This window comes from Augochlora pura, chromosome 1 (assembly GCF_028453695.1).
Source record: "Augochlora pura isolate Apur16 chromosome 1, APUR_v2.2.1, whole genome shotgun sequence".
In the NCBI taxonomy this organism is placed as follows: Eukaryota; Metazoa; Arthropoda; class Insecta; order Hymenoptera; family Halictidae; genus Augochlora; species Augochlora pura.
Genome location: NC_135772.1, coordinates 14,894,017 through 14,917,592, shown reverse-complemented (window position 1 = coordinate 14,917,592; position 23,576 = coordinate 14,894,017). Strand labels below are relative to the sequence as shown.

The 23,576-nt window shown below is 40.7% G+C and overlaps 1 protein-coding gene across 2 annotated transcripts in view; it reads left to right on the top strand.

Moving 5' to 3' along the window:
* Dsx (transcription factor doublesex) overlaps positions 1-21,429 on the top strand; it is a 46,530-nt gene extending 25,101 nt beyond the window's left edge. For both annotated transcript variants that reach the window (XR_013494388.1, XM_078184909.1), the window contains exons 2-3: positions 504-762; positions 21,265-21,429. Coding sequence is in view for 1 of the 2 variants with exons in the window: in XM_078184909.1 (XP_078041035.1) it covers positions 504-757 (254 nt within the window). In the remaining variant the exon portion in view is untranslated. The remainder of the gene's footprint in view (positions 1-503; positions 763-21,264) is intronic.
* Positions 21,430-23,576: the final 2,147 nt, after the last annotated feature.

Below are 23,576 nucleotides of genomic sequence, written 5' to 3'. Positions count from 1 at the left end.
CGGCGCTTTCACTTAAGACCGAACATTTCTTTCAATTGAAATGCAGAAAGTATAAATTGCCCGATGCACCGGCTTTTTAGTATACATCGTACTCGCTGTTGTTTTATCATGCTATGCTAGTTGTAAAATCGAGCTTTATTCTTTTAATTTTACTGGTTGCTACAGACTCCCAATATGGCGGGGGAAAAGTTTTATTCGTATCAAAGTTACAGCTGATTCGATTTAAGAGCCGAGAAATAATACTAAATACGAGTGTCAATAATTACTTTTAAATCGAAACAAAATTTGGTTATTACGAGAAGAAAAGTTCATTTCGAGAAAAATTATTAGTAACATAGAAATGGCAATGAATGTAGTTGAGAAAGCTGACATAATTCAAGAGGTGAGTGGAGTAAGTGGAAGAGAGCTGAAAATTTATAAAACCGTAACACCGTAGTCCAGTAGTTTATTAATGGCACACGTCGATATTCAGCATTGTAATCGGACGTTTCTTTTGGTTGCAGCTAACTACGATATTCGCACAATGCGTTTTTGGAACGAGTTCGGGATGCTACAACCTAGCCGGCATTGTTGCACCGGATTCACCGATCCTACCGGGGCGCCGACCTACGAGGGACATGTGCCCCACATAGGAGTCGCACCACCTCCGAGTGCTATCGACCTAGGGTTCCTTCCTCATACATTGAATTCTCACATACCTGCCACTAGAGTACCCTCCTTCAGACCTGACACCCCTCCAGAACACTCTGCTACGTAGCCTTGGTAAGTACCGCCGCGGACTTCAATTTTATTTTCAATCGCGCACAGTGTACACCGCGCGCACTTCCATACCATTCTCAATCGCACAGGCGGTTGGTTGCTTTTTTTTTCCGCGTAAATAACATTTCCTACCGATGCGAATTACGCGTGCTCGAAGCATTTTATCGCTTTATATGTATAAACTATTTTGTACCACTGACATTTTGAAAATCGGAGTTGTATAATATCGCACGATCGTTTCTACGTTCAAATAATATTGATTTTCAAATAGAGAAAGCGTGGACAATTCTTTCAATGTTCGCGAGAAAGAAATTTGGCTTGCAGACACTCGAATAAAAGTTAATTCTGAACTTAATTGATAGAAATCTCGCATTATTACCGCGTTTGTAATGGGTTCTTAATTCGTATTATTCCCGTGCGGATCTGATAACTGTTTCCTTACCCACATTTCTTGCACGCATACACTTTGTGCCAGTCATAATTCGACCAACCATTCCAACAGTTTCAACGGACGCTCGTACCTTCTTTTCTACTCGGATAAATCAAATTATACGCAACTGGCAACGGCTGCCACATCGGACAAATTAATTTTATTTAGTAGTGGTTACGTTTAGTATTAACACGCGATGGATCTCGTCTGTTTCTTTGTTGAAGTCTATTTAATGTTTTGTTCATAATTTTAATTTATGGATATGTGCAGGAAAGTGATACACTGTTTATAAAAATCATACATGGGCAAATTTTATTTCAAGGGAAAATAAGGAATAAAAGAAGAAATGATTCATTTCGAATATAGTTACTTAATAATTATTTGAAAATACAAATAATATGGATTCATTTGAAATAATAGCAATTTTGAACAATGAATTTGTCGTACTGAGGGACTTATTATTGGTAAGTCGAGAGTCTGTTTAGGCGTCCGGTGCGATACAGGACTGTGTCAGGGCACTTAAGAATAGGCCAGATGGCGGGTCATAAAGAAATGGGAAAGTTCCCATCGCCGGCGAAAACTATGCCTGCAGTCAGTCACAGCCGAAACATTGTATTGTACAGACGTTCTTCCATTCAACTGTAGTTTTATATATTTTGCGTCCACTCCGACTTTTAGCTAGATTCCACATTCCTACAGAATTATTTCTCTATTTTTTTTTATTTCAAATATGACTGAAGAAATAATTCTTTAAATGATATCCAACGATAAGATTTTATTTTAAGAAACCATTGAATAGGTTTTTATGAAATTTGATTTGAATCCCAATGTGCATAGATTATTTTATAAGACGCAAAATGAAGAATAAATTAAATTTACAAACTAGAAAATTCTTTATGGTAAAAATGGAGGATAAATGTTGTTTTACATTATTAGATACAAGTAACAATAATGTATGTACACTTCTAGTAATCTTTATCACAGTATTAGTTTCAATAATCGCAATTTAGCATTTTTACGTCCACAAGTGTGTAATATTTAACAAGAGAAATATTTATACCACTTTTCAAAATCCGATTTGTTCGTATAAAAATGTTCCTCTCAAACTAAGACTAATTTCATGAAGTACCTAATTTCTAGAAGGAAATTCATTAGATTTCATTGCTAAAATTATTTTCAAATGTGGCCGATCTCCGGCTGGCGCGCAGAAGTCCTCGACTCTCGAATCGGAAGTCAATTGACGGACGAGACGATTATGATTCTTCGGAGAAATACGGCTGAGGGATTAGTTTTCGTTTTAGGACATAAAGTTCTCTCTCTAGACGCTCTTCTGTCGTCTGGAGCGCCCGAAGTTGGGGGCCGTAATAGGAAATCTGGCACACATAAAACAGATTCTAACCTATAAAATGCTCTTCCTTTCAAGAGCCAACCAGACCGTGCCGTTCGGACTAGCAAACTGTTCCTCAACTTCCGTTTATTCCCTTCTTCCGTTTCTTTCTTTACTGATTCCAATTTTAACTGTTCGCTTTTACGGCATTCTTTTTATTATAGCCATTACCATTGTCGCCAAAGGTTCTCTTTACAATCGACGTTATAATATCCTTCGCGATTTCGTCGCTCAAATAAAGAAAGCTTATTAAATAATGTCCAAAGAAAGCACCAAGAACTAATCGATACAAATCATATCCATAAATATAGTAGAAATTTTAGATTATAATAAGTCATACTAGTTTTAATTCACCGATTTCAAATTAACTGGAAATCACGGTGATAAATAATTTTATACAATAACATAATATTATCACCAACATATAAACTCTGTTACAAATTCTCTATGAAAGGCGATATTCTTCTATATAAATACATTTTAAATAATTTCGAGATCATAAAAGAATATATCTACATATCAAATTTGTATTTATTTAATTATATTATAAATTCGTATTATTAAATGAGCATTATTACAACATGGTAATCCGTAGATTTCAAACAAGCTCGATGCTTAACCCGTTCAGAAGAAAGAGCAGTATCGCAACGAGCAAGCGTACAATTCTTCCACTAGTCGTTCAAACAAAATTTCTAGTAATAACATTAATTTATAAATAATTAATATTAATTTCACCCGAACCAGGCTGTGTCTCTATTGCACGTTCGTTCCAATAATAAACGGGACTTGACTTTTCGCGCGAAGCGTCAAATCAAGATCCCCGACCGTAGGCAAGGGTAAATCAAATCTGGCCGGCGCGCGAAACAGAAATAATTTCAGACGAAAATACTTTACGCGGATTCTACTGTTACGTGGTCGCAGCGAGTTCTCGCGAACATGTGAATAAACAGCGTCACACGAGTGATCTACGCCTAATGACCGGTTAATGTAGAGATGATAAACTGACGCTGGTGTAATACATCGGTAGTTGTTCTTTAATTGCTGTTTTCGTATAAACGACGCTATTAATAACCGCAATGCATACATTCGAGTATGCGGACAGTCAAAGTACATTAGCAATGTACGACAGTATACTTTGTTTCTGGTCGTGTGAAAATCGATTCGTGAATATAGCATTGATGCGTTGTGGTTAGCGATCAATATTCTAATAAAGAAACAATGATACTTAATTGTAGAGTGAAGCACTAAACTGTAGAAACATTAATTGTCTCGCAGTTGGTCGTGTTCCTTGCAATTTGTTAAAACAATGCAGAGAAGTTGAAAAGGAGGCTTTTCCTTCGTCACTGTGAGTTTTGATTATTCCTTCACACATCAGAATTTTTCCGTTGTTAATCCGTATCCAATAATTGCTAATTGCTAGTAATATCAATTTTTGTATACCAATACTACCTTGTCGGTGAAAATGATCAGCTTCAAATTTTATATTTTACAATCGTTGCAGTTTTAAAAACACTACGTATGTTTAACAACTCGTTATTTAATTTAATTCGTTAAAATTTAGCGTTAAAAAGTCAACTGTACATGGTTAACATCCATTTTCTACGTTCGACTCAGGTTATTGTTTCGTTGAACGCGATTTGGCGGGATCGTACATAAAAGTTTTAAGAACGGTCGTTAATCTCTAGTAATCGGCTAATTGTCGCCGGCAGAGAAGCTGTATTTCGTTTACCCGTGGGATGTAAATCCTCGGAAACGCTCGACGAAGGAGCTAATCAACGGGGGAACACGAACGGAGAGCCGGCACACGATGGTTGCTCTTCTCCCGAGCACTTGGGAATTCGATTCTTTCTTTATAGCGTTGTCATCGTTAAAGTCGAGACCGTATTTATCTCCCCGAGCTGCTTTGTGCACCAGCCTCGTAGCTAGCGGCAGCTTTGAGAAGTTAGCAGCGAATGTCGTTCGGGTTCGGGATAGTTTTGCTTCAAAGGGAACGTGTTTTGTTTCTCGATGTCGAACTAGTTCTTCCACATCTCCCGCAAAATTTCGAATAATCGTCCGGCCTCTGTCACCGGTGGTATGTGCCACCCATCATATCTTAACGGGATCTGGAGTTTTATTTGATCTGGCCCAGGGAATTTAGTTGAATCAAGGTTCGCCGATCCTTTGAGATGGAAATCGTTTCTTTGCCCGATTAGTCGTAATTTGTTCACCTGGATATCAAAGGTATTTGTCCCGCGGCTTTCCTATATTTGAACCATTCGTTGCGACGTTAATCTTGAGTAACTTTCTACAAATAACGCCACTTAAATAACACATCTGCTAGTATTTTTAATTTTACGTGTGTTTAATTTAAATTATGTCTGCAACATTTCGTGGGACAGCTAGGATATACATCTGGCACTTGAACTTCTCCGTGCAGAAAACTTAATCCTATCATCGTTAATTATTGTATAGAATGTTTATAACAGAGGTTAAAATTTCCATTTGTAATTTTATCTTCTGCACCCCGACTTAATTATCCAGAATATTGGTTGAAATTCCCCGTCAAACAGTCGCAGTATTTGGATGCACTTTCCAGCAGCTAGTTTCATTGCAAAACTGTAAAAGAATTGCATTAAGTGGTTCCATTTGACATAAGGACAATGAATCACGTATGTATGGTACGCGACGTATCGTTGGACCGCGGCCAAGTTTAAAGCCCCGATAGTATTGGTCTGCCGAAAGATTCTGCCGAGAGATACGATAGGTCAATCTCATCTCGTTTATAGACGACATTGATGTCCTGTTTAAAGAGGGAAAAGAGTCGGTGAATCTCCGGCCGTAAAGGATGTTGCCGCGCTGGCATTTTTCCTTCACGAGCGAGGCACGATAGACGGAGCAAGCCAGAGGAAATTGAGCCACCGCAACCGTTTATCTAAAGGAAGAAAGGTAATTTTCTTTAATCGTCCGCAGCTCTGCCGAAATAACAGATGCTCCATTTTGTTCCGTTTTGTTATTAACTGAATAAAGTAATACACTTTAATGCCATACTGCGAAGAATAACGTTGATACGTTTTCATGCTCTGCTGGATGTTTATTCGTTCGCAGTCATTGCAAATGAATTAAGAAACGATGAATTGAGTTAAGAAAGAAAATACGATCGCTGTAATAGACGATCATTTGCTAAAGCGGAAGTCGTCGTAATTAGTGGTAATGTAGTGATCGCCATTGTCCATATGTTAGCATATCATTGACTGGAGACGTCACGTGACGTCTTCTGACAACCCATTTGCAACGATTGTAACTTACGCGATGGAAAAATTGTTAATATACGAAGTTTCTTTCTTATTTTTGGCATCAAATATTTTAGTTTTTTTAAAACCAAATCCACCGGTTAATAATGTGTTAACAATTCGAAAACACTGAATTGTCTATAGTAACTACAATTGCGATTGAACAGCGATTGCATGATCAGCTGATGACAATAGGAAATATGAAAAGAAATGATAAGAATACAATGGGTTCATGTGAAAATGTTGAAACTTCAAAGATATTAATTTCTGAGGATTTCCATTTCGCTAAACTTTGTTCGGTCGCATAAATGCCGACCGCAATTGTGATCAAACGAATGAAATAATTAGTAAGCTTGCTGAATATTCAAAGGAACGCGTCGTATAATTGCTGGATACTAGATTTTTGGATTATTAGATTTTCCTAGTTACGCTATGCGCGATGACAATGTACGCAAAGTCAATTTAAGCTGCTTTATGCAGAATACGAGGTCGTGGTTAAATATAGTGTCACTAGTAGAAAACATGACAATCAATTGTAATTTCGAGTCGATATGCGTAATAGCGACAGTCTACTGATAGTACTGTTCATTTATTTCACATGCTATAGTTAAGTTGTCGTTGGTTACGTATTTGAAACATTGGACGTAGAAAACATAATTTCCAGTGAAATATGAATTCGCGTTGTCTTCTCGACATTCTTTTGTATCGATCATTATTATTATAATGAAAAATTTGTATTCGATTTGCTATAATGGTAATGTAATTATCTACAGACTTGAAATCATATTTAACGGATCATTTGATTTTTAAAATATTTTTCACTTTGCGTGTACAAATTAGAAATGTGTTCACTGGATTAAAAACTTTCAATATTTATTTTTCCTAGTGGACTTTGTCTTTAAAACTGCACTTCTTTTTTAAGTATTCGAAAGAGCGTAACAGGGTCAAAAGCGCTTCACTTATAATACAAATTTGTTTAAAACTTTCAGTGCCATCGTGTTACCCATACGAGAGTGAAATATGAAATTAATATTCGCTCCACTCTACGATATCTTCCAAATTTGATTGGGATGTAATCGCTGCAGTTCAACTTGGTTTCTCGGTTTTAATGTGGTCGGCAAAGGAACGCTTTAGTTTCATAAAGATTTCGCGGTTGTTGGCAGGCCAGTCAAAGTGTTAAAACGTAACGAGTACATAATTCAGGGCCCGAACGGCCCGGTTATGATAAATTTAATTGGTTGAACAGGGACGAACACTTTGTCGCGACAGACAATATAGATACGGGTAGATTGGGACGGTCGATCGGTTTTAATGGTGGAACGTCTCGATGTCCTTCCGTTCGGACAGCGTTTCTTCTTCCCGCGCCGGTATTCGAAACGTTTACGACCAGGACAAAGATGAGCCCGCCACAGTTCCGGCGTGTTCTCGTGGGATCACAGCCCGTGAGACGGTTTCGACTTCGGGTAGTGTCTGTCACATAAAGTCAGCTAGTTTACTACGGTTGGAGTAAAATAAGCTAGAGTCTGGGGTGCGTCTCACTTACGACCTCGCGATGACGCCGCTCCGCTCCGCTCCGGCGAAAGCGGTTGAGTAAACCGGGGACCACGGGGAGAAGGAGAACAGGAAGACGCGCAAAAGAACCGAAGAAACGGTGGAACGCTGAGCAGAAAAGGGGGAGAGAGAGAGAGAGGAAAAAAAAAGAGAGAAGGAATACCGCGAGCTGTAAAGCGAACCACGTTTACGATCGTCGTTCAGTCCGCTCTAAGTGACCTGCCTGATTACATTGATGTTGCTTTCGCTGGCGAAAAGCAAAACCAACCCTCCTCCGGCCGATCCGCCGGATTGTTTCGCCGTGCACCTTCGATCGGCTCTTCCGTCTTCGTCGTTCCCTGCCTTCTTTATTCTTGATCGGGGCCGATCTAATCGCTGTCTTAATGGTCGGATCGCACGAAAAGTGACTGGAAGTAAACAGAGCTGCGACAATCGATCGGAGTCATTAAAATCAGTTAGCGGAATGTATTAATACCGAATTGAAATTAAATATGTATAGGCACCTTTTAAAAGGGAGTAAGATTTTTTAAAGTGGACTGTACGAGTTGAATAATTTTAAAGCGTTCGAATGTTCGATTTATTGGGCAATGCGTAACAAATTTTTTAAAAGAATTTTACGTTTCTATAATTGATGTGCGTGTTGAGAATTTCATTGAAATCAGTTGTGTGTTAATATTTGCATTTCTCTATATGGGAAGTGAATATATCTAGAGACATACAAAGTGAACTAGAAAAGAACAATTTCTTAGAATATTATAGTTTATGGTACGAATTACAAAAATGCATTTATTGTGCTTTCGATTGGTTCTTCTTGCAACATATCTGTAAATGATTAATTCTATCGTATGGTTTCCTGAAAAAACTCTTCTATAGGCTTTTGTAATTACGGAACCAAGAATTCAGAATCTTTTAGTGATTCTAATTAGTGGATTAGTCAATAATTTTTATTTATTTGATAGTTTTAAACAACGAACCAGCTTTGATGCGAATTGGTACGTAAGCACATTTATGCGCAAAATTTAATAAAATCGTTAAAAATTGTATAACTCCTTAGCACGGTGACCTCTTCTAACACGTCGTAAGTAGAAACGGTGCGTAATGCGCGGACGTTCTTGTCTCCTTCGGTACACGCAACTATTTATTTCTAAAGTCATACCACCTGCATGTCAATCTTTCTGACCATCTAGCTAATTTCTAATGAGACTTATTTTAATTTTTATTTCACCTTGATGCTCGAAGGGTAGTTTCCCCAAACGTAATGACGACTATAAAAAATACACGCCACGCTCGGTCGGCATTCTTTGCACGATAAATACTTAAAAAGGCGATTTCGCTGTACAGTCAATATTATCTTTCTTTTACCATCTCATATGTTTTTCTTCTTTTAGATTTATTAAAATTTAGTTAACAATGACGTTTTACAATTTTTCCAATGTCTTCGTTGTTTGACATTTGTTCAAATTTCAAATTGTTTAACATTTCACGTGGACAACACTGTCATAAATATATAAAATCTACGGTTTACCGATTATCCAAAAATACATAGAGCAGATGATTGAAAAAATTCGAAATAGTATGGAAACGAGTGCATATGTCAAAATGTTAATATTCCCGGGAAAATTCCGTCGAGCAGTCCTATATGCCCTCCGGTCAGTCAGAGAAACCCGAGGACATCTGCGACGACAGGGTGGAAAATATCGTACGAAAGCCCCGTTTCGGCCTTGGCGGCGAGCGTCGCCCCTATTCTCTAAGAACGGAGGCGCAATTTTCAAGACAAAGCAATAATTAACAGCGGCAGAAGTGCGTGAGTCGACGCCGCGGCCCCGGCTCCTCTTCGTCCTCTCCTCCTCGTCATCATCATTGTGTCTTCCCCGTACGTAACCAAGAACCGGAGAGCGTTAAGCAGTGTAACAGATCCGGCTCTACTGGCAAACGAAGTTTTACTACTTTCTAACCACAGTCGCGGGCTACAATTAAACCCCCATAAAACCTCGTCGTAACTTTTTTGAAAGCAACCGGCCGCTCTCTCGCACGTAGCCGGTTCCCTTCATTTGCCCGGCAAAAACCGTGCCGTATTGCATCTCTAATGAAGTCCCGAGAACGTTACGGGTACCGACGTCTTCCGGTCGATTCTAAGCCGCCCTCCCCTCCCCTCCCCCTCCTCGTTCCTGACCTTATTGCCCACCGGGAACAGAATTTCTAGAAAACGCTTATTTTCGGCGCTCGGGGTTCTTTGTCTGGCTACCAGAGAATCCGAATGCTACTTCACGGGTTCCCTTTGTTTCTTCTCGTCTTCTCTCGTTCCGGTTGCCAATTTAATGAAGAATATTCTCTCCTGCATTTTTGTTCAACAGGTTGTATTAGTATAGATTATTTTTATATGGCGGATATTATTGTTGCATCTTTCTTTTCCTCTCGTGACATTTTTCTCGAGTATAGCTTATTTTTTTTTTGCGTTCATTAAACGGGATAGATGTTCTGCTTTGCTCGCCAATTGTTTTAACGACGCTCGTAATTTTTTTATCATTTGTTGAACGATTACTGTTTCAATAAGCAGGCTCTTTGAAACCAGAAGCTTAAAATGTTGATTCTCCATAGCTCATTATCGAATTATTAGAATGTCTATGGGATTATACGTTACAGGTACATATAGCCTAATAAAAATGATTAATTCGAAATTGTGTTAGTGTTCATTAAGCAATGATATTTTGAATAACTTAGAAATACTACAGCAAATGAAATGATTGTTCCAATGTAGATTGTTCATTTACCATAATATGCGTTTTCAAATATTCAGATATGCATGAAGGTGGTATTAAAATATCGCGAATGATTGCTACGAAAACGTCGTTGCTGTAATTTTATATACATAAGGGGAACGATCTTTTAAGGTAATCGTGTATCGGTGCAACACCGTTACGTTGTTTTGCATACAATAGGAGATTATTTACTTAAGAAACTGGTACAGTTATAAAACGAACACGCATGTCTGCACTTACAGAGCAATTAATATATCGTGGGTGCACAATCCATATCCGTTCCTTCGACACGTTTCCTAATTTCATCGACGTGTAGAAAATATTTTCTCATTAATTTCACTCTACTTTATGCAACCCAAATACATTCGTTAACGTTTTAGATACGGCAGGATTTTGCGCAAATAAAGTTTTTTGTAACTAAATTACGATTTTCTCTTAATATATATTTTTTCTGGATATCTCTATATGGTGCTAATAACATATATTCTTTCCTTAATATATTGTATATACACACTTTCACTTTAATTGTTTGCTTTAATAAATAATAAAACAATTGAGTAAAGCACGAGCCATTCGCGAAAGCCACTATAGTGGCGCGTAGTATCTAAAAGGTTAAATATGCATAACGTTAAAATCACGTCAGAAGGAGACGCTACCGAGAAATAACGATACTTGGAGAACTTCGAAGCATCGACGTTATTATTGATTATCGAAGAGCGGCAATAAGACGGACGGAGCCGTTCAAAGTGGTGTTCGATCGAGCTGTTTTCTGCGCGATCGAGTGCCGATTCGGCCGTGGAACATTGCCACGGCCTCTTGCCACAGGGTAGAGTTTAGTCGCTAAACCATCGGATGATTCTTGACATTGGCGCGGCGCGGCTCGAAGTTGCTCGAAGCGGCTCCGGCTCCGGCTCGGGCGCGGCGCGGCGCGGCGTTTCCGAAGCAGACGAGGGAGAGACGGCGCAGGCAAAGGAGAAGAGGAGGTTGAAGAAGGAACCTGACAAGCAGGCGTGCAGGGCTTTAGCCGGGGACTGACGTTTACGGCTCAGAGCGGCCGACCTAGCGCCAGTAAAACTTGAGAAGAAATACAAGCGAAGTCCGCATCGACAGTTAAAGTCATATGCGCGAAAATACAGTCGGGGCCTCTATGAAATACGACGTCTGTCGAGCACCTACCTCTGCCCGAGCTAAGCCACCGGGGCCCCGAGAGCCGGGGCACCGCGCGTCTCTTTCTCGTTAATGAAAAGAACCCCGCCTCCTACTGATCTCTTCTCATGGACTATAATCGAGTTCCATGACCGACCAAAAAGAACGGCCACCCGCGTTCAAGGAATCGCCTCGATTTTCCTCCGTCCGTCGTTCCACTGGTTCCTTCGCTCTCCGCTCCGCTCCGTTCCGCTCGGCTCTGCTCGGCTCCGGCCGATGGCCCGCCGCCGATCGAACGTGAGCCACGACGATAAACGAGGGAAACATAAACTAGAAGGAATACATTCGCTCCGCGGATTGGTCGTCACGGGGCTTGTTTGCCTCGCAAGCGAACCACGGACGAGGAAGAAGGACCGGGCATCAGCGAAATTAGCCGACGTTTATTGATCCGCTGCGATGTTTTCAACCTGAACGGACATTGTACGATTCTTGTTCTGCCCGTTTGTTCGTCTCCGTCCTTCTCGCTGCCTCTGAATAATGGCCGCGGCTCCGTTTTCGAATTCCATCGGCGCGTCTCCGCGAACACGCGAGCATTGTGGGGGAAACAGCATAGTTCGAATGGTTCGCATTTTACTTCTATCTGCCACCGGCGCATCTCTCGCTTGTGTAAAATGGTTAACGTTCGAGTTATGGTGCCATAAAAGTGACTACTTCATAAAAATAATAAGACTATGTTTCGCTGGCTGGCAGGCAGGTAAGCGCGTTTAAAACGCCTACCGTATGGGGTCAGGTGTTGGCTTTTGGGCATAAAAGTTGGTGACATATGTTTCCTCTTGCTGGACATATGTAAAATGTATATCATTTTCGGTTTTGAAATATTCCCTGCTTTTTTTTTCCTTTTTTGTAGAAACCACTTTTTTGTAGAGAAAGATGACTCGCGACGTGTTCGAGAAAAGTGTAGTCAGATTTTAGAGATTTTTAGGTCGTTTGAATTTTTGTGAATGCACGTTGATGTTATTTCACTGTAATATATTATATCATATAAATGTCACATCGTTTTGGGCATCTGAAATTGAACGTAGTTCGAATTAATTTAAAACAATGATAGGCGTTTATCTGTTTGAGCCGACTCAGATCATATAACACTGCCTAGAAATATTTAATTGCCTGAAAACATTTTCGTTAAGCGTTTGAATTATGGAAATACAGGGTGATCGATGCAAGCTTGACATTTCAGGCGTTGCACCTGATGTGACCGTATCTCATTTACTTTTAGAGCCTGTCTCGCTACCAGGACAGGAGACTGAACATTTTAACTTCATACACTTCTCTCGGTACTTGTGCAGATGCGCATGGTTAAGGTACCAAGCGTGCTTATGCATCAAAAAGGTCTATGAAATAATTATAATTAAATGCTATTAAACAATTATACATATTGTTAAACAATTATACATACTGTTAAATAATTATAAATACTGTTAAGTAATTATAAATACTGTCAAATATTTATAAATACTGTCAAATAATTATAAATACTGTTAAATAATTATAAATACTATTAAATAATTATAAATGCTATTAAATAGTTATAAATGCTATGAAATCTCTTATATTTACAAATCTGTCTTTCAAGAAAAGGATATGCGACTACTTTCAGGTAATTCAACTTCGTTATTAATTACAGATTTGATACATTTATGCGTTTACTTATTCTAAAAAGCGTTTAATTTATCCCTCCTGTACTATTTTTATAAAACATTAGACCCTTGTCATTTCTATTGTATAATTTTACTTATCTTTGTCGAACGGTATCTAAAAAACTGTAGTATTGCAAGAGTGTTACGTTTTTTCAAAATTTTGATTCCGTGTTGAATTGTAGTCCAGGCGTGCAGTAATGTTGATAAAACGATCAAAAACAGATACTACTCAAGAATAAATTGAATTAATCTTAAATAAACTGCAATACTAATTAATTCGTCTATAAATTCGGTTAGTATACGATGCACTTGTTAAAGCAACCGATTCTTAAATTTTCGAACGTCGTCACGGATCGTCAGAAAACATAGTTACATCCGTACAATTCATTCGCGATTACAGTCCGAAGCGGAAAGCTGTAATTTCGTCTTAATATAGAAAAGATGGAGGGCCGTGTTTACAAAGAGGCACGTTACGTTACGGGAAAATAAACGGATAACGCCGAAAAGATAAAGCCCGCCGGTCAAAGCGATCCTACCTGGCGTGTGCTCGCCGGATAGGTATTATTTGAAGTATTCGCAGTGATTTTACGGGCCTCCCAACCCCCTAGATGGAAAGACACGGACAGGGTAGAAGTGAGAACCTGCGAAGCACTTACTGGCGGACGATAAACTTCCACCCACCATGTCCGCAACGACCGTGGCCGTTTCCATTTTAGCTACGTGCCTGAATGTGTCTTCTTCTCTTTAGACCTTCTTTTACGGCTTTCCGAGCTGTCTCTCGGGTCCTGCCTAGATCATCCCGCCGTATGAAAATGCCCGCCGCGGAAGAGATCGGCCAGAGAGGGTCTCTCTTCGGCCGAGTCGCAAAGAGCGTCGCGCGATTTCTTTCGCGGCTCGGATCGAAAAGCAATGAGCCGCCCGACAATGAGTTCATCGCGCGAACAGTACCGAAACAATTTCTTTATCTCGTTCCGATCTGAAAGCGGCGAGAAGATTGAGCGCGAGATTACTTATCTGCGAGGGGGCCCGCTCGCGACCGCTTGATTTCCTTTGTAAATTGCACGCGATCCCGGCGTCTGTCTTAATGCTGGAATGGCTGGTAACTGGCATCTGAATGAACTCGCGATCTCTTCTTGCCGGACAAAAAGAGTGCATCGTAGTCTTTTCTATCGGCGAGCGTTCCTGCGCTGTTAAAACGATTCGAGGACCGTGTCGATTCTTTTGTATTCTTAGAATATACTCGGAGCTCCACTGGTTTTAACATCCTTTGAATAAAATGGTGCTCTTTAAATTCTGTTTGAAAAATGCTATGCATCGAATAAGATATTTTACTATACTTCTTTTGTGTTTAAGTTGCCATTGCTTCAAGCTAACTAATCTTTATTTTCTTCTCTGTTCGTGCTTTAATAACCACTCGATTTATTATATCGATTTGCATTTAGTTATTTCTTAAAAAACTTATACGAAATTTTACTCACCGAACACAGAATGAATTGTAACGTCAGTGTCAAATAAAACTACGAATGTCATTATTTTTACAATAATTTAAAGCCTCCTCGTATATCGTTGCATCTGCAGAAAAAATTGCAGCTGAGAATTGATACATAAAAATTGTATAATAATCGAATATAAAATGATCACAGGTGTTTCGATCACAGTAACTTTAATATGATAAGATTTGCAGGCAGGAGGTATGGCAATTCTAATTTTACATGGTAGTCTTCAAATGAATTATAAACTGTGTCGATCGGTAAAATATGTAATCCCACTTAAGAAATATAACCTCAAAATCTCATAAAGAGGACGATCTTGAGAATACATTTTCTCTACCTTTAATGTACCACTTGAAACACTCTAAGCAACTATACATTTAATTACGTGTTATCAGTTTTTGCTACAGCAACTAAAATATTTCGATTGTAGATTAGTCTTTGCTATAAATAATTCCTCGAGGAAGGAGGAAGTTCACGAAAACACGATGAAAAAGTGTAACAGTCGTTTAAGCCGTAAAATAATCGGACTTCCGCTCATAAATCGTTATACTGCATCCAAGTATAAGTTTTAATAGGCAGACTGTTTTTCAGCTCTTCGAGCGACCATCAGCTAATAGAGACGTGTTTACGATTGGCGAACCAGAAGTCCGGCATCCGTAATCAATTTTATCTATTACTCTGGTTTGATCGCCGAGAAAATATTAATTAGACGCTGTTATAATCGGCCGCTTGTAATATAGTTTGCGTACAGAGCGAGCCTCTTTTCGCTACATGCAATAACAATTACCGATAATTGCTGCGCCGGTTTATTGGCGCAGGAGATAAACCAGCGAAGAAATGATTCTCGATGCATATTAATTGAACCGATCGATATAATTATATAATGTAGCCATGTAGGCTAGCATTGTTACGCGGAAAGTCGTCCAAGATAACAGGCTGGAAGACGAGTTAAACTAGTTGATTATTATTTCGTGTTCTCACCAAAAGGAAAAAGTTCTGGAAACATATTATTAAATATTAAAATAATTTTGCTGGGATATTTTACGGTCATTTGCTGGCGCCATCTTTTTTTTCTTGTTTAACGGATAAGTGAAAGTGTTTATCGTCCGGTTGATTAAAATTACTTTTATTTCCTGAAATCCAATTTCTGTGAACGATCTCTTCCGGCCGTAGTAAGACGTTAATTACGATATTAAATAGTAGTATTCAGCTAATAGCCCGGCAATAAAACTGAAATCCGGTAAGGTATTCGAACAGAGCGGCGCGAGTATACATAATTGGGATATAAACATTTCGAATACGATAAAGCGAGAGATTCTGTACGCGGGCCGCGAATGCGGCGGGGAAATGCGTTTGTAGCATTCCGTTGCTCCCGGGATTCGGCCGCGCAAACTCACGAATATTTAGTTCTACATATGCGTACTTTTACGATCGCGATAAAAACCTGTTGTTCCGCGGAGAAAAATAAATCGCGACAGCTTTTTTTCTACCGCCCTCCTCTCTCTCTCTCTCTTTCTCTCGTTCTCTAGCCTTTCATTGGCTCTGCTGCGAAGCGGGGCGAAGTTTCCATAAAGATCCGACGATAACAATAAAAAACAAAAGGTAATCATTTTCAGGACACCGGGAGGAAGTAAAAACGGGGCGTAAAATCACGTAAGAAAGCAAACCGTTTTTGTTACGCTGCACGGTGGTCGGGCAAACGGAACTCCATGGCAAAAATCCAATTTTTGAGTTTCTGTATTCAGAAACAGTTTTTCTTATCACAAGATAATATCCTGTTATAGTTTGAGAATTATTTCAATTATTTAATTGTCTTGAATAAACTTCAATGAATTTAGGAACAATATAACATTTATGATAATCGTAACTTTGAGGTGTATAAAAAAAATGTTGAATTTGGCACTATTTTTACGTGAAAGTTCAAATTGTTAAGAAGATAATGATTATTTTAATTTCAAAACAAAGCACGATTTTTCAGATATTTTTAATGACGTGATAAGAAAAAAATCTTACCAACAACAGTTAGTCGGTTCTACTATTCATTTTTCTACAAATTAAAAAATAAAAGCTTGAGAAAATTATTTTATAACAGAGCTGGCTATTTCGATTTTTTAAACGTGAATACATATTTTTAATTTGTTAACATCCTAGTTGGTGTCGTGACGAATAACGCAACCTAAAACCTTGATACAATGCTGAAATAATTGAAGCCACAGAAATCGAATTCTCAGACCGCTGTGCACAATTGTCGTCGGAAAGAAATGGAATAAAAAAAGAAAGATGGCGGCGGTTGTTCTGCGCCTCCGACGATAGTTTGGAAAGTCATGAAAACGGGACGAATCGTAAAGCCGCGGGACAAGTCGGTGAACCAGAACGGCATTCGAAGAATGCGCAATGTAGATGCGTGTATCTGTGCACACAGGGTATACGCTTGTTTTTCTCTGTGTATCGGTATATTCCGCGGAGGAATAATGCCGACAGTCCTTCTCCCCGCTAAACGAAAGCGGCGTCAAAGTAACAGTCGATCGTTCGACCGGTTCGCTTTACGAGTGGAAATAATAATCCGCGCAACGTCGCCGGGTTAAATATGTGTAACATTTGATGGGGTCGTCTCGCATAAGCGTTACGGGACTCGTTACGAGACCCATTAACCGGCTTCCTTTTCCCCCACGGCGTTTTCCTCTCCTTCAATCCTCGACACGCTTTCCTTAATGGCGGACGGCTATTCTTTCGCGTTTCGTTAGAGTTCCTTTCAATGCACGAAATTCTCGGTGAAAAATCATCATTGAACTGCGATGAACGCAGTCGTCGACTTTATAATTTATCGGGAAGCTGATTTTTCAGAATTGAAATTGCTGTCGCGAGACAGTTTAATTTTGGTTTCTGGAGCTTAATGGAACAATTATGAATCAAGCTTATTCGGTTAAGAATTAGTAAAATTTACAAGCATGTTTGTTTATAAAAATATCTACAGATTCGCAGCAATTTATTTAGCAAGATCTAGATGAATGGTATTAATAGTTAGTGAATTTTTATGCAAACTAAAATATAATGTAATAGAAATGAAAATATAAAATGATATAATAGAATATATAAATAATAAAATTTGATATAAATAACAAATATTTTCGCTATTTTGTATTTGATATATTTATTCTTTGTCACTTTCTGATTACAATTTACGTTAAGTGTAATAAATCATACTTTTGTTAGAATACTTCACGTTTGATACAGATTTTCAAGGTTAAATAATATTCTAAAAGTTATTTCATTTTAACACAACTTTGTTATTCGACCCGAATGTGCCGCGAAGCGCGGCGGTCGCGTGAGTTCACCGGGGCGTCGCACGGTGGGCGAAACGACCGATCTAGGAAGACGAACATGTTTCATTATCCAAGGAAGTCATAAAATTAATTATATTATTAATAATCGTAATTACTTATTTCTTTCTTTATTCAGAGCGAATAATATATTTGGAACTTTGATTACCCAAATTTCGAGTAACATAATTAGTTGAAGCAGAAATTTTATTTTCTCTACCGCTCCGTTGACGTTAAATTTGGTAAGTTTTCATTGAAAATTAAATTACAAAGTTTTATAGAAACTTACGGATATAGCTATTAAACTTCCAAGTAGCTAATAGATATATCCAACTATTTCCAAAGGTGGGAAAATTAAAAAAAGAAATTAGAATATATCGAGTGAAAGAATTGAAGCAGACAAGTAAATATAGTTGCCCCTATTACGTTTTTATATTTTTAAAAATGTAAATGAAAGTAAAATACACCTTGCATAGATTTGTCCATAACTAAAAAGCAAATTCACCAGGAGTCATGAAAAGTCAAAAAATAAAACTTAGTAGAGTTTGACTCACCTTGTATACATTTTCCAACAGGAATGCGATCCTGATAAGAAAAATTTAGGGATGAAAATTTAGCGTTTCCGAATCATATAGTACCCCCATAAATAAGCAATCGTTTCGTGACAGTTCCAGGTGATCGATCATTTTTGTCAACCTAAATCGACCGTCTCGCGCGTCGCGCCGAATAAAAGTTCAATTTGTATCGTCGCGCCGCGGGAATTCGCGGAAAATCTTTTTGCTATTACGCGGACTTGCCGACGCTTATTCATCGGGTGCTCCTAAAAGCGGGGATAGAAGCTCGCGGAGGGAACCGTAGGTGAAACAGTCCGGAAAGATCAGCGAAACCGTCGCGGTATCACCGTGAAGAGGAACCGGCGTGTCTAGACTTTCGAAAAAGTCAGTGACGACCCTCCCCGCTGCGGTGGAGGGCAGGAAACCGGGTCTGGCCTGGCCGGGCGAATGGGGTGTGGATGCACGTATGAAAACTAAGTCCCCGGGTTTCATTTGACTGGCTTTACGAGGCGGACATAAAATGGATTTTACTGTCGGCTAGTTCGCCAGTTCTCGAGTTGGTAACATTACTTTAGCGAGCATAATATACCCCCTCGGCTTTCTTCTCTTCCTCTCCGTCTTTCTCCCCGTCTTTCTCCGTGCCCCCATCCCCCTTCATTCTCTTTTTCCGCGGCGCACCTCCGTCGTCGTCGTCGTCTTCGCCGCGACTCGTCGCGACCTCTTCCCCCAGCAGCCTCTCTTTTCCCATCACGTTCGTACAGTTTTCGCCTTCCGCTTTCGTCGATCGGCCGGCTACAAGTCCTTAAAACCACCAGCCCCCGCGGTAAGTTTCCGACCAGACCACGGTGTAAACTTTTCGCATGAGAAATGTCTCGCTACCAGATTTAATATCCGCCGGATAAGCCCGGCACGCCGGTCGTTAACTTTCGTTCGGTTTCGTTTCTCCTGCGCTCATCGCCGCGTCGCAATGCTGGCCCGCTTCGAACAATATAGAAACATTTTAGTGCGAGTTTGCAGCCGTAAGGGTTGCTCCGGCGAAACTAGGAAAAGTAATCGGGCCGCTTAATGGAACGTGTACACGTGCGCCGAATACCGTTTCAAGGAAATCAGAAAATTTCCATTCATATCTTTAGAATTATAAACGTTACTTTTTTTTTTCAAGGAATGAGATTTAAACGTCAAAGGACAGTTCTTATTTTTTTTTTTTTAAAGACGCTGACAAACATTTGGAAAACAATACCAATTCTTGATATCCAAAGTTATCCAAGTGTGAAATTTGATTGGATTCAGCAAAATTCCACTAAATTTTTCAACTCTCATTTCTACCCTCTTCATCTAGTTAGGTTAGGCTCTCTCCAATGCAGCCCCACGAATCGCCCCTCCTTCACCTGATTGCCGCCATTTAAGTGCACCTCAGCGTCAAGGTTCATTTCCTTTTGTTCCTGCTTTGAAATATATTTTGGGTAAGAGTGACGCCAACGTTGCAATAAAGGAAATTTTATGGGACATAATAAAAGACTGAAATATATGGCGAACTGTTTTAATAATATGGTTAACGAGTAGACATCGCGTTTTGTGCAATTAAAGCAATTATGCAATTAAATATACACCGAACTCTTTTAATAATATGGCTAACGAGTAGGACCGCACTTGTTTTACGCAATTATAGCAATTATGCAAGTAAATGTACACTGTACTGTTTTAATAATATGGTCAACGAATAGAGTGCGGATTTTATGCGAGTATAGTGAATTGCAAAGTAGAGAACGTAAGGGAGTAGTATACAGTATTTCCAACGAAATTGTGTGGCCCTATAATATTTTTATGTCATGGAAGTGATTAAGTTTGGGTTTTTTTTAAATTCATTTACAAAATTCCGAAACATAACCTCTGTAATAAGTATTTGGCCAGAAGCAATATTAACGAATTCATTTTTTAAACGAGATTGTTTGCACATATATGATTGGTACGGCATAAATATAAAAATGTTAGTAACTTCAAATTGAACAATATAATTAATACATACGTCACACGTAATTGACATCTTGTGGTTTCATTTTTATTAAACTTTTTAGCTGAATACCTTTAATAATCGAATGAAGTAGTATCTTGAGGCCTGTAATGTCTTCAAAATAATATTATTTTTATCGATTACAAATCTGCAATTAGATTCTCAATGTACAGTATTATACATCAATTGAGTATTAATGGAGTTCTGAGCAGATTAGCTATCTGTGCGTGTGTTAATAGCAACCGATCAATAACAATTATCAAATTAAACTTACGAACAGAATGATCATCGTTCCTTTCATCGGCCAATTTGTCGCTTACTACCATTTATCGCTTCAATCTGCAGAATCGCTTCGTTCGCAAGTGACAAACAGTTCCCGTTGAAAAATAGACGCGGCATCGAGCAGGCAACACATTTGAATTTCAACGCATGAATATGCATAAGAATCCTCGCGGCTAGCTCCAATAATCTGCGAAAATGATCTCATTCTTCTCCCCATTATTTTCTCATACGGCCGATCCACGGTAACCGCGAAACAAATCAATTTCGTGTCTTACGTTTCAATCGGAGCCGCAAATATTAAATACAATCGCTCCCGTATCGAGCGCGCGCGCGCGCGATGCCAATAATTAAAACATTCCCGTCACGAACGCACCAGCCGCGCCTGGCTTTCGATATGCAGCGATTGCTGGCCAAAAAGAGAAGAGACGCGCGCGAGGAGAGCAAGGCGAGAGAGAGAGAGAGAGAGAGAAAGAGACGCGCGGCGCGAGAGGCCGCCCAAGAAACTCGTCCAAATCGAGCGGTGTTCTTCCACGCGATTCCCAAGACCGGTGCGCCGAATGTAAAACATCGCTAACCGCAGGCCAAACTTTTTTCTGATTTCAGATCGATTACCGACCAGTCGGTGAAGTAAAGCGACTGGAAGAACAGGTCGAATCCAAAGAGAAACGACGCCGTGTTAACGCCAGATAGTGTGGACCAGGAGAAGCAACAACAGCAACAACAACGGAATTGGTAACGACTGCATCAACAGCGAGCAGAAGCGGCATCAACAGCGAGCAGAAGCGGCATCAACGGCATCGGCGACGCGCGATCGGCGTACTTCTTCCTCGTTTGGTTCTGGTCAACGTTTTCGAAATGCTTCAAATCGACGTTGCACCGGCTCACGCGGCACACCGGCGGGAAACGATGATATTTGAAATGAACTGGAACTTTGTACTTCTGGGAAACGGCCCGGGACTACAGTTGCTCGGCTCTGCCCTGGGTAATGCCTGCCGGTGAGGATGTTCATTCCGAAGCGAACCGAACCGTGTGGAGCCGAGGCCCGAGCCGCCGCGAAACGGCTGCGGCCGCTGCATCGATGGGAGAGACCCCGTGAAACTCGCTACTTCATCTTCATCCTCTCCGATCGAGATTGCCTCGGAAATCGAGCTAGCTGCTGCTGCTGGTTGCCGCGCCGGTTCACGCGGTGGCCGACTAACACCGCGATAGAACGCCGCGCGTCAAGGTTTCGTCGGGAAACAACGGCAGCGGTCACGACTCGAGGGCCCATGTTCAAGACACAATAGGGAGAGAGCGATCCTAGTCGCAAACAAAATTAAGAATGTGTTGCGTCCCGGACACCTGTTCTTCTTCTTCTTCTTCTTCTTCTTCTTTCTCGCTAGTTTTTTTCCTTTCTTGTTTTCCGTCTTATTTTTTCTGTTTCTTCTCGTATTTTTTTACACGTTTCTTTGTCTGCTGATCGAGAGAACAAGAAAATCATGAACGCTTTTGTGAGTGGTTCCGTGGGATGCCGGAGTTCACGGACAATGTACACCTCGGGCATCCCCCATCCTTGAGCGTCCTTCGGTTCGTTGATCGAATCCGCCCCGTCGTTCGCTTCGTTCTCCCTCCTCCTCCTCCTCCCCCCCCCCCCCCCTCGCCCTGTGTCTTTTTCTTTTGTTTTTCGGCTTTTTTGTTTGACCCACTCCGTTTCCCTCACCCCGCTTTTATTTTATTATTATCCTTCTCTCTTCTCTTCTCCTCTCATCCTACCTTCCTTCCTTCCTACCTTCCTCCGCGTCTGTCTGTCTCTCTGTTTCCGTCTCTCCGCGATGGTTTTTTGTTAAACGAGCCACACTCGGCGGACGGGAAGAGAGCGAGGGCCAGGGCGGGAGGAGAGACACGCTCGCTCTCGCACGATCATCAGAGATGACTGACGTCGTCGACCAGTTGCTAAAATTCAGTCGCCCGTGAACGTGATCGCCCGGAGACGGTCCTCCCCGACGACGATCAAGTGTCGTCGCGTGCGGTATACCTTGCATGCATGACCGCGCCAAGTTCTCTGGCTTAGGTACTTTGTAAATCAATCGAGCTCGATTCTGCCAGCGGTTTTGCGCCGTGTCTGCCCCGGAGTCGTCGCGAACGGTCGAGAGACGCCCCGACGACTCCTTATTAGGCGATTAAAACGCTCGGGACGGGAACGGAACCGAACGGTAACGCGTCTCTCTCTTCCTCCGACCCGGATCTGGAAAGGTAGGAAAACGGACGGAAAAAAGAAAACGAAAAGAAGCTGACGGTGCGTGGCTCGGAGATACCGAGATATCGCCGAACGAGATGAGTATCTTGGGCGTTCTCTTCGCGCAGCGTAATGAATTGGTCCTCTCCCGATACTCGACGGCCGCGCGAGCGTTGCGCGCCCAACCGATCGGTCGAACAGGCAGTGGCACGCCGATGGTAAAAAGAGGCGATCGGAGGAAACCGGCGGGCGACAGTGCCAGGTGTAAATGAGCGCATTAACGCATTTAACGACAAGGTGGAAAGCACGGGGCGATTGAATCGGAACGGGCACACGCGTGGCCGGTGAAATACTTTTGAGTTTCTTAGAAGCAACTAAGCGGGTTCTATGGCATGCCTGCGATTCTCTCTTCGCGTGTAAACCACCGACGTTGCCAAACCGGCGTGCAAATTGCCCATTCATAATCGTTTAACGATTTGTTCGACGCTCGAGTCGGATAGACGTTCGCCGAAATAAAATTCTATTATTATAATCGATGGTTGGGTATTTTTCAGAGAGCATCGATTCGAATGCAGCTTGGAACGGTGATTAGGTTATTTGTCTCGTTCGATCGAGCGTTCTTCTCTTCGTATGGTCGAGATTCAAGGGGCGTGTTACTTAACACTTGGACCGCGGGCAACGTACTTTTACGTTTTTCGCA